General features: G+C 39.7%; 1 protein-coding gene across 1 annotated transcript; it reads left to right on the forward strand.

The window, feature by feature from the left end:
* Nucleotides 1-6,989: 6,989 nt before the first annotated feature.
* On the forward strand, nt 6,990-9,597 carry LOC124259203. The gene is made up of 3 exons (XM_046693299.1): nt 6,990-7,554; nt 8,208-8,373; nt 8,571-9,597. Exons 1-3 carry the CDS (start codon nt 7,055-7,057, stop codon nt 8,610-8,612), a joined length of 708 nt encoding a protein of 235 aa, XP_046549255.1. The 5' UTR covers nt 6,990-7,054; the 3' UTR covers nt 8,613-9,597.
* Nucleotides 9,598-12,953: the final 3,356 nt, after the last annotated feature.

Consider the following 12,953-nt stretch of genomic DNA (forward strand, 5'->3'; position numbering starts at 1 on the left):
TCAGCAATCTGATCTCCCTTCTCACTGTGGCTCCTTTTCAATTTAAAAGGATTTTTTGGTTTCAATCAAAATTATATATATTCAGAGACTAAGCATAAGTTTAACCAACACTCATGTTGAACAATGTAAAGTTATTCACAAAGGATAATATATTGCATTTTCAAAGAAATATTCAGATTATTTGTTATCCAAATATTGCTAAACATCTTTTTCACATTTGGATATGACACTGTCTAATAAAAAGTTCATGAAACTGTCACATTGTCCTATTCCTGTTTATCTTTTGCAAACCCAGTGTAAATATGATAATAAATACCCTAATTTAGAAACAAATTATTCTATTACATATCGATCTGTACATAACATAAATAAATTAATACATTTCAAGTTCTTTAAATTTCAATAGACTTAAATAACATCAACTTTACTACATCTGTAAACGATGTTCAGATATAATCAATTAAGAACGGACTCAAAATGTAACACAAAACTTTTTTATTTCTTGGTTAACAATAAATAATTCAATATATTGAGCTAAACTTTTCCTGGATTACTTTCTTCAAAATCTTTTTAGAGGTGTATCTATCTGATAAAAAACCTTAATACATTATATCGATGTAAACGTCTCTAAATAATAATACAAAGTATTTTTACAATAGGAAAGGACATTTCCTATAAATGTGTTGAGTGGAAACATTATCAAATTAGCTGTGATGTCCCGTTACAAAAACGTCTCAATCTGGGTCAGCGGTTTCGAAAGCTTCCCGACCATTCTATACTTCGTATCAGATAAGTCACGATTCCTTAAGTTTAGCGACTGAAAACTGGCTTTTTAATTCGTTTTGGACATTGTCATGGTTTCATTTGCAAAATACGCGGTACATCCCATCGGTTTACACAATTTCCAGATGCCACAAGTCCTTTTATCTCTTCCAGTTCGACATTATACGTTTCTGTTTGCGCGAGTCACAGGCAAATTATCTGACATGGCGGCCATTTTTAGTGAAGCGGAGCCTAACCCCGTTATGAAAACCTTCATATTTGACTTTACGCATGATTAAAACAACACATCGCATAGTCTCATGGATAAAAAGTACAATCTGCTTTACCGATCCAGATTCTTGATCTTGTCCAGTATGTTATAATGCTGATTTTGATGCAGTTTTGACACGCATCGCTTCGTTGTCCAAAACAGACTTCAGTAATGTGACCTTGACTGAGAGTTTGCAGCAATTTGATTGGCTGATTTGTGAATACATTAGTATTGCTGCCAGTCTCTCAGGTGCTTGACGCTGGGTATTCATTGATTAATTAGCCAAGCTACGGAATCTGAATTATCCTCTTTAGTATAATAATCGCAGCTCACATCATAAGTATCATATGTGTCTACATAAGTAGCATTGTTAGAGTTTGAATAAATGTGGTAAATTACATGCTTGATTGGCATTTTAGAAGATGCTATTTGATGAACAGAGATTTTTCTGGATTACATATTCTTTTTATCTTCAAGAATAGAAAGAACATGTAACCCAGAAAAAAATTCTATGTTCATGTGGTAAGTTACGTTTCGGCACTTTTGAGTTACTTTGTATGATTATTTTACTTTCATGTTAAGTGGTTATATTTCACCAAATTAGCTGGTTAACTACAACTCGGGCAAATTATCCTCACTTCAGTGTGATTGTTAACGAAAATTGTCAACCTTGGAAATTGTGCTTCTGAAAGGGGATCATTGCTTGGGGGCTACAGTATATATGTATGTATGTTGAATATGCCTCATTAGCATAATGGTAAACAGTAAAATTCGCCCTCACCTCCATGTTGGGTTTCTGGCAGATCCTTCAGCAATGGATCGCCATGTCCTCACAGTTTTGTATTAGTTGTTAGATTTTATAAAACTTAACGATGAGCATAACATATTTCATGTATGCAGGAATCTGGTACCAGAACAACTATTCTGGTTCTCTGGGTATGCTGTGCTTGCGCTACATTCCCGGCGACCAGACTGGATTTCACCAATTTATCTGCGACGTATGCCGTTACCTCCTTTCAAAAATGAGTATGAAATTAATCCAACTTTAATTAATCCATCCATTTTGTACATAATAATATTTTTTAAATATAGGAAGGGTGGGGGTGGATTTGTTTTTGTACACGACATGAGGGGGGTTGTCACTTACTTTGTACATAACCCGTGCTTGTTGCAGAGACCATATTCTATCCCGGTTGCGTAGGTCGATGTTTATGATGTCAATCACTGAATTGTCTGCTCCAGACTCGATTATATTGCTAGAATATTGCTCAGCGCGGCGTTAAACAACAAATTTCATGTTTTCTTTGTGCATGCTTTTAATTGTTATGTAATGTGGTCTTGTGGCTATTGACTGAGACAATGCCGATGCACTAGACTCTTTAAGTCCCTGAATATAATATTGATAGTATCAAATACACCCATTTAAATTGAAAAGGAGCCCAAGTGAGTTGGGAGATTAAGGCCCTGGGGAAATCTAGACTTGCTTCACAAATTTATTGCTATAGCATTGCAGGGACGGCTAGGCGGTATAGGGAAAATAATGTGGTTCAGGGACTGTGAGACAGACTAAATTGGCACATACTCATTTGGTTGGTCGTCCTGTTTCGTCCCATAGATAAAGTAATTACATTCAAAAAGATGTTTAAAATATTTATCTACAAAAACATCAAAATGGAGCCCAAAACAAACTGGAGCTGATGCAATCTATAGTCTTGCCAAATCAGTAAACTTGAGTAGCACCCCTTTTTAATCTATTATCTGTGTCTGGGAGAAAGACTTCTGTTTTGTCGCAGTATCATACACTAAGTACTGATAAATGTTAACTATTTCTCAAAAGTGATCATGCCGTCTTGTGGTGCGCTTAGCGGTCCCATTTTTTTCACGGTCATTATCTTCATTTATTAATGTGGAACACAATTCCAAGAATGGCTACGCCTATACATGCGTATTTTTAGATATGAGCATAAAACATTCAGCTAAACATTGACCACTTACACTTACGGTGTACTTGACACCGAATACACAATAATGCCCTTTAGAAAGTGGATGCCGCGACGGCTGACGATTAGGTGCCTGACTCTGAGAGTGTGGGTTTGCGTCCGGGATAGGACTCAACCCAACGAAAAGAACTAGAATCTGTACTTTACCTAGAAAGTGTAATCCCAAATATAGCATTACAATATATACTTGACAACGGTAAAAGAATCTATACCGAAACGTCGCATCATATGTAAAGGCGCTCTCAACTATAAAGTATTTTGCCTTTATACTTCTGCAAGAGGACCGCCTCCGTGGTGTAGTAGTTAGAGCGTCTGCCCGGAGAGCAGAAGGTTGCGGGTTCGATCCCCGACCGCTTCATACCAAAAGACGTTAAAATATGGTATTTGTTGGTCCCTGCCTGGCGCTCGGCATTAATGGGTACAACAAGGACTGGTCGGCTCGGAGTCAGTATAATGTGTCTGAGTGGGGTATTCATGCTTCACTGCGGCATGGTATCTCAGTGGGCTAGCACTATAAAACCAGCTTCAGTCTGGGCTAGTACAAGCAGCCGCACATACACATACACACGCATGCACGTCGTCATATGAGCGAAATATTCCCAAGCACGACGTTAAACCCAATTTCACCTCACCTCACTTCTGCAAGATCTTAGCTTCTCGTGTTACTGATAATCGTAAAAACATGATTAATAGCTTCTTAGAATACGGAAAGGGATTCACGAATGCAGTCATATCTTAAAAAGCACTACCTAATGGAGTTCAGTTCTAATGGTTCAGTGATCCATGACAAATCCTGAATACTTTTAACTCTGCATCACACCTGACCAACACATTTAAGCTGATAAGCTTAATAGCCTCAACAGCTAGTCCTTTATAACGGGGTGAACATAGACAACAGCAAAGCCATAGGTATGGCACCTGTGGAACGGTAACCTCCCAGCTGCCAGACAGCTGAGGCCACCTCTTTTTACCTTTCACTAAAGTAAAATAGACGATAAAACACACATTTACAGGATAGGTTTATAATGCACATCTAATCACCAAGCTACACAAAATAGACCATATATTTTAAAGTATTTAGAGGATATGTTTCGTCACATCACTGCAAGGCCACACTTTAAAGGTCACATGCAACGTAAAACACAACTTTGCAGATTCTGATACCTTTCGGTATGGACTTACCGAAACAAATCATCAAAAATGCAAATTCAACTTATAAAGTTGAAAAATAACGCGATGAAGAAAAAACGCGCGAAATCGGAGTTCAAACGATTCACTAATTTTCCTCCGACTTTTCGGGGGAAAACTTGTTTCAACAGCTGGGCTGCGCTCATAAGCATGTGCGCAGTGAAATAGGTTCGCGCAACTTGGAAGCGGGCTGTCCGGTGAATACTCGGTGAAGGTTTTGGTGTGAGCTATTTTCCTAGGCGCGAGCTTTTTATATGTTATGACAGTAAATAAACTGTTTATATAATTTCATTTCTCTGTTTCACCACACGTTCTTCTTACCGAGTCACTTTCTCAGTTCGATACTTAAAAGCAATGTCATTATTTAGCGTTGACAGAATTTCTAACTGTGATATAGATATGTCGTTGTCACAGACAAAACTCAATGTCTTGTTTTATTGACACCTGTGTGTCTGCCTGCCTGTCTGCTAATGACAATATTCAATACACAACTTCGATCACTGACCACATGCAATTTGAACTTAATACCAATCAGGCTATACACCATAAACAAAACGCATTGATTTATGGCCCGAGTTCGGTCTCTGTCACATTATGTAATTACACAGACAGGCAGGTGTGATACTTGAACACATGACATGTTATGATGTCTATTGATTGCAAAATGTTATACACAAAAAATGAGCATGTATTTACAAAACCCAAGATCTCTATATATACACACACAATGAGCCGTGCGGGCATCTGCAAATGAACCAGCCGTTACACTGGAGTGCACACCCACCCGCTCTGACTGGGTTCGGTATCCTGGCTGCTTCGTTTCTTGGGAAGTAAACCCAAGTACACAATATTGCACTTTTGATTTGCGATTGTACGCTTATAATTTTGTTTATGTTTTTTCATAACCAGCAATGTATATTATATGTCATGAATAAGTGATAATTGTGTTTTAATTATGTTTGATTTTTTGGTTGCATGTGACCTTTAAGCTTCTTCTCATTCCAGTTGACAAGCGTGACAGGAGTCGGATATCCAGGTGGATCGCAGAGGGCCGTAACGCCTTTCAGAAAGTCCCCAACAGTGGACCAATTCTCTCGGTTTTGATCATAATTTCCTCTTGTCTGGCCTCTAGTTTGATAGAGTAGGTGAACCCATCAAGGTATACTTCAAGGACTTCGTGCTATATAGTACACGTGAGTGAGTTTAGCTTTACGTCGCTTTTTAATAGCAATATTCCAGCAAAATCTTGGCGGGGGACGCCAGAAATAGGCTTCACACCTATGTGGGGAATCGAATTCGGGTCTTCGGCGTAACGAGCGAACGCTTTTGCCACTATGTAACACCGCCGAAGCGTAGCACAAAATGTTTTTGAGAAGTTTAAAGGGAAGCAAAATTCCAAGTTTGAAAACATCGAAAAATGGATCGGTTACTTCTTCGCGGAATACGAAATTGCTTACTATGGGCTATACTATCGACAGAGAGAAACTGTCTATGGAAAATATCATGATTACAACCAAACGAGTAACCTTGTTTGAGGCACGGGGGCTTGTAACGCTAAAAACTGACATCAAGGTATGAATGTACTGTCACTAACGGGGTCTGACTACTATATAGAAGGATCCTTATATAGTGCTCATACCTGGTTAGTGACAGTAGATACCTTGACGGCAGTTTTTAGCGTTACAAGCCCCTGTGGTTTGAGGAAGATATCCGTCAATATCCACACACAGGAACAACATCCGATACATCTAAATCTGTACAAAGAAAGTTGTTCATGTAAAATTATGTATAAAGCCTTTCGGGATATTTTAAGCACTGTTCGCCTTTCCACCCGTGTTCGCTTTGTGTGTAAACGTCAGAGGTGTCATGTCTCAAGAGATAGCTTGGTTGGTTTGTTGTTGAACGCCGCACTCAGCAATATTCCAGTTATATGGCGGCGGTCAAGTGATAGCACATGTGACATCTATATTCATGATAAACCGCTGATTGTTGTACATCCTTGACACATTCAGGGACAGGTGTTAATTTTGTAGAGTTATTTTGAATTGTCCAGTACGCTGTCACCACTATAATTGGTACTTGTAATAAAGTGATTTACTGATCGTCAAATGAATGACGACAAATACACAAGTGTAGTGCTTACACAATAAAACATGGGTGACAAAGGTGACGAGTAAGTCAGTGTTGTATTCTTCGCCTGAAATAGTAAGAGTCGTCGCTGTTTTGAGAAGATTAACTGAACTTCATTGTTGCGAAAATCATACATTCACACACACACACACACACACACACACACACACATACATACATGTTTACTGAGCTACATAACTGTACACACACTACACGAATGTGCAAGGTGAAAGGTTTTCATAAGCATAATCCGGCCAAATATTAGAATTCAAGGGATTCCATTGGTTTTCAACGAGATTCTCTACCTTGTTGGACCGAAACCCAGTTTGTTGGGTGGCAGACGCTAATTGGCATACGGTGCTTAAAAAGTTGCTAGTTTCGTTTTCAATTGATCTATTTAACGTGTTCATGTTCTACATACTATTGTATTCAATGAGAATAATTCTAATCTCGGCGGTTTAAAGGTATTTGTTAATCTTCATTGAGTTATCTATATCACTGCAAACAAAATTCTAAATCTTGGCTGACACTAGAGACCGAACACAGATCAAAGGCAGAAGATCGCTTGCTTACGCGGATTTCATTGGGTCGTGTCCGTATTTTATTTCGAGTAAGGGACACAACTCGTTGACTTCCGGTCCAAGCCCAAAGCCAGTACGTGTTGTATGCCTCAGAAAGGACAGGTGTATTCTTGACTCGCAACATGGTGCACAAAACCTGTGGTTACGGCGATTGTAGAAGCGATAGCCGAAAAGAAAATTTAGACAATGTGACTTTTATTTCTTTTCCAAGAGACACTGGCATAAACCACGAAAAATGCCTCCGATGGATAAAGTTATCTGGGCGGGTTGATCTGACACCCGAGCGGGTTAACAGATACACATATGTCTGCTCTAAACATTTCGTCGGTGGCAATGGTCCAACTGACGAACATCCAGACCCAGTTCAGTTTCCAGGCAAAATATCAAGAATACCCAGAGGTATCCACGGAAACATGCGGGTAGCACCGCACCAAGTGATTCAAAAGCCAGCCAAGAAGCAAAAGACATTCACGGAAACATCTGCAGCTCAACTAAAACATGTAGATGTACAGAGTACAAATTACATGTACTTCAGTCAAGTAAAGGAAGAGCCAGGCTACTCAGATTTTACCATGGCACAAGTGGGCGGTGATGCAGCCAGGAATCAGACTAAGTCAATCAAGTCAGTCGTACACCAGTGGTGATAACGTAGGCGGTAAAATGAAGCCATAAAATTATGCCAATAGTGGATGTCCTGTCCTGGCAACAGTGCAGTTGCATGGATGCAGCCCATACAGTATTTATTACTTTGATCAGGCTGTTTGCTCTCAGTTTCCGTATATCCTGTGCCAATTAGATCCTTAGGGACCGTTCATAATTCATGGCTAGGGGGTAGTTCATATGAATAAACTCGTATTCCAGCCAAGGCCTACATCAACCTTGGTATAGTGCAAAGTCGTCTAGGTATATGCTAGACTAGGCTAGGGGGGTGATGATGATTTTTATGGAAAAGCATGTACATGTGAATGACACGCACACAGAGAATAATCTACCCTTGGTAATTTGGTATTTGTTTGTGAAAGGGCCTGTGATCTGATGATTAAACTCATTGCCTTAGTTCCAACTGGCAACATGAGCTTAAGCCTACACATAGCTAACTGAAGTCTGAAAATGTGGGTACGGTGCTCTTCTCTCCTTACATGCCTTAGCTTAACCCAATTTTGTTTGGGGAGATGCAAGTTAAGTAGATCCACTCCAAGAAGCCTTGTTGACTTACAACCTGATTCAATACATCTGTTTTCAGTAAATAGTTCATGTTAACGTTTTAATATTCAGGTTCTTGGTGAAAGAATGGGGGAGTTTTGTGGAGCCTGACTGTGGCCTGACATCTGGGTATGTTGACGACAATCACTCAAATGATGTCATTAAGCAGATGTTCAACATGTGGAAGGAACAGAAGATGTGTGATGCAGCGTTCATCGTACAGGGAATGAAAGTTCCAGTGAGTAAATAAATCTTGAGTGTGTTTATTATAGAATATAAACAGAATTATATACATAAAAGTTGTGCTTTGCTGATTCAGTAATTTCAACATAATATTTGACACAATGTTTGACTGTACATGATACATTTTGTATCCTGATCTTTTTTTTCTAAGTGTCTTCAGTCTGGAAATTATTTTGTATAAATGTGTTGCAGTTTCATCGCCCTTATGATGTCAGCATGCAGCTCCCCATATGAAGACAGTGTTGGACAGAGAGGACCTGTCATCCAGCTTAGACATCCACATGCCTGACTCAGTCTCCATAGAAGCAATGTACTGCTTCCTGCACTACATCTACACGGCTCCCTCAGCCTCACCATCAACACTGCACAGGCGGTCCTGAAGATAGCCACTATCCTCCAGGTGATCAAAGTACAGCAACACTGTAAACAGTTCATAGAGAACATTGCAGGCAAGCTGGGTCTCAACCCAACCCTCACTCAGTCGGTCAGGTTTACTGTGTCAAGGGAAGAAGAAACCGTTACAGGACGATCAGGGGATAGAAGGACCATTGTCATTCCTGATCCTAGTGCTTTTGAACCTGATGGAGACCTTCCAAGAACCTTTGGTCCCAAATCTGCAAGAGTCTCTTCAGACACTCAGTGTGATACTAGAGATAGGCCTTCTAGTTCAAGCAATGTTGGAAGTTCCAGCATGACAGATTGTGTCATGAATACTGCAAAGAGTGACATGAAATCTTATGATACCAGTTTGTCAACATGTGTGAACGACAAGGCTTCATTTCCTGCTAAGATGATCTCACAGAGGAACTGCAATGGTTCTAACTTTGCCATGTCTAGTGGTTGTCAGTTCAGTAACCTTGAGCAAACAGTCCCAAACCGTCATTCCTCAGCTGAGTTCTGTCAGCCTGAGAGTAACCATAGCAACACAGGTAGCTCCATCTACAATGGGCAGTGGTCAAGTAAGGTGACCAATTCTGGGACTCAGGGAAGCTCATGTGTGGAAGATGGGGAAGAAAATATGGTTAGTTCTGATACAGAACCGTTTATAAAGCAGGAGCCATGTCAAGACAGTGATTTTGAGCCTTATGTATTCTTTGAGGAGCAGCAGCCTTTATCCTTTCAGAACACACAGACTTAGAATTACATGAACTGGAAATGATTTGTCTTTGAAATCATGTGCACAAACTCAAAGAATGTTAAAATAAATATTTCTAATTTTCTTGTGGGCATTGTTTTTTATTTCCTATCTGCAATGTATACTTCAGTGTATATGATATATGAACACAAACAGGTTTTATTTCACTATTTATCTGGTTGCTGTTTTTCCTTTAAGAAAATGCGTTGCTGATTTTCGTTTCAAAGTTAACGTTTTTGTAAAAATGTGTTGCCGTCTTCATGTACGGTTTTTCGTGTTATTAAGATTTAAAGTTCCTTGTATAAAAGTCTAAAGGCACAGATAAAGTTCTTCAAACTTAAAAACCATACTTTGTTTCAGTTTACTTTCACACAAGTCGTCTGCACAAGCAAATGTATCTTTTTCTATTCTGGACCTGTCTTCTTTTGTTAACCCAAAGCTTTATTCAAGGGGAGAGAGACATCTTATCTGAGCAAAGGTGTTCGAGACATCAGACTAAAATCTGCAGACATTGTTTCAGTAGAATTCATTCAAAGGGGTTGGGAAGAGAATGATGATGACAAAGACAGATTTTGCATTTCTCTTCTTTAACGCAGTACTTTGTAAAATAATGGTAATCTTAAAACAATTGGGTCAAACAAGTTTCCAGTGATTGACAATATGAGCAGGGATCTACGTAATTCAAATAAAATACAAAACACGACTTAGCCTCTATTAGAAACCCCTATGGAAACACGAGCAGAGTTATCTCCCCTAAATGTTCTCCGGTTTATCAGAAACATTACCATCGGATAGACATTTCTTGCTTCATATTTGCCAACATTAACTTTGATTGTATACTTTCTTATGTCTGGTAGCTTACGATCATACATGGCATAATGTTACTTCGACTAATGGGTATACGCATACGTTTTAACACACTCACTTGTGGTCGTCAATTAAATACTCTGTTGGGATAAACAAGAAGAAGTACTCTTGGGTTACTCAATACGTATTTAGAATAATGGTCCACTTTAATATATAACAGAAGAGATACTAGGCCACATCCGAAAACTTAAAGGGGCGGTGGGGTAACCTTGTGGTTAAAGCGTTCGCTCGTCACGCCAAAGGTCCGGCTTGATTCCCCACATGGGTACAATGTGTGAAGCCCATCTCTGGTGTCCCCTTTCGTGATATTGCTGGAATATTGCTAAAACAAATTCACTCACTCCGAAAGCTTAAATTACTCCCTCAGGTTAGAAAAGGTCTTCAGCAACCCGTGCGTGTTGTAAGAGGCGACTAACGGGATCGGGTGGTCAGGCTCGCTGACTAGGCTGACACATATGTCATCTTATCCAGCGTAGTTCGATGCTCATGCTGTTGTTCACTGGGTTGTCTGGTCCAGACTCTATTATTTACAGACCGCTGCCGTAGCTGGAATATTGCTGAGTGCGGCACAAACAACAAAACAAACGAATTACGCGCTGACCACGTAAATCCAAGGACATGCAGACCATATGTAACCGAATCAGCTTGTTCGGCATGAGGTTTTCAATTCACCTTTCCAATCCTATCGTGTACCCATTGAAAGAACAGGCGTATAACGCTTGACATTTGTTGAACTAATGGACCAAATGCCACATGTGGTATTCATTTACAGTACAGTTTATTGTATCTAAAATGGGGACTGACTGGGCATCCATGAGACACACGGCGTAATTAAATTCGAAAAGTGCTTAAAATGTATCGATGGACGGCCATGAAATACATAAATGTAGATGCGTGGGTTTAGTTTTGCGCCGTACATTGTACACGTGGGGAATCGAACGCGGGACTTCGGCGTGACGAGTAAACGCATTAACCACTATATACTGTAGGCTACCCCACCGCCCCGAAATAGATGATCGATATCAAATTGCTTACTTAACAAACAAGTTTCTTTTCTTGCTTGACAACGGTACTGATCAGTACAGGAATCTGTACCGAAACGTCTAAAATGACTTGTTATCTATACTGCAGGTTGTCTAATACTGTACTGTACTTCCCAACTTCTAAAATGCCACTCAAAGAAGAAGGTTCTTTTCTACATAAAATTACGAACTTTGCACAATGTTTCAAAGTAATAGGGTTACCTTTCCTTTGTAAATATATTATGGAATTGTAATGTGTAAGATAAATGCACTTTTCCCTAGTGGGACTGATGGCACCAACACTCTTGTGCCAAAAGTTTCGTCACTGCCGAGCTGACAACGTCATTTTGCAGAACGGGTCGCGCTTCATTAACTGCGATTAAACAAGAACATGTGTTTGTCTTACCTTGATATTTGGTGGAATGACCCTTCATTTTCACCACTGCTTGCACACGATCCGATATTGACATATAAAGCGTCTGAATGTATTCTGCGGTCAGGTTGACCCTGGTCGTGTCAAACAAGTCCTCTTTTGTCCTGATGTCCACTGTGTTGGTTTTGATCGCTCTTTTCACATTCAACCAGATATTTTCAATGATATTTATATCCGGTGACTGTGCAGGCCAAGTCAGGCACTTAATATTGTTCTTTTCTGTTCTTTTGTATGTGCCAACGATACGGGCCCGAAGAACGGGAGCATTGTTATCCCGGAAAAGGTAATTTTCGTCGGGGAAGTGCCTTGCTAATACTGGCCACAAGTTATCATGCAGTATATCAACATACTTCTGAGCGTTTATGTTTCCTTCAATGGGCACTAAAGTTCCTACACCATAACATGCTGTCGTAACGGACACACACATTGCGGGCGGTTGACTTCGTCGGCCTTTCTCCAGATATACACACGGTTACTTTTGCCAATAACCTTTTGACTTTCACCCGAAAATATTATAACATTCCAGTTACCTTCCACAGTCCATGCCTTTCGTTCCTTACACCAAGCCACTCGTTTAGATACGATTTATTTCTCACAACCATCTTCATTTTAACAATTCGCCTGTGATTGTGAACCTTCATTGTGTTCTCTGTACTGCAGTACATTCCTCCTAGACACAGGGTGATTCATATTATCATTAATTTTGGTGGTTTTGTCCGTCAAAGTTGACTTGCGATTATTTTTCACCATTCGAAAAACCGAGGTCTTGTCCCAGTTTGATAACGATGAATGTTTCGAGGCCGATTTTCCACACTTCCAGTCACACGAAGTTCTTCAACAACGCTGTGAACACTAGTCACGAGATTTTTGTCCTTCCTGATTTAATCTGACTATTAATTGTTTGGTGTCAGTGTCGAGTTCTTATTTTTGCGAGCCATCTCGTCAACAGTAAAAACACCGGAAATAAGAGAGCAGACGACAGGTTTAGCTTATCACGTGATAGTCACGTGTATAAACAACAGATGTTTGTGTCGAATGCAGCGCACAATGACAACGCTAAACTGTCTTAATTTTCAAAGAGCGCAACACAGATTGCAAAATGACGAATATTTTTAGCA

Source organism: Haliotis rubra, unplaced genomic scaffold, assembly GCF_003918875.1.
Source record: "Haliotis rubra isolate DU_JTF1 unplaced genomic scaffold, ASM391887v1 Scf712, whole genome shotgun sequence".
Classification (NCBI taxonomy): domain Eukaryota; kingdom Metazoa; phylum Mollusca; class Gastropoda; order Lepetellida; family Haliotidae; genus Haliotis; species Haliotis rubra.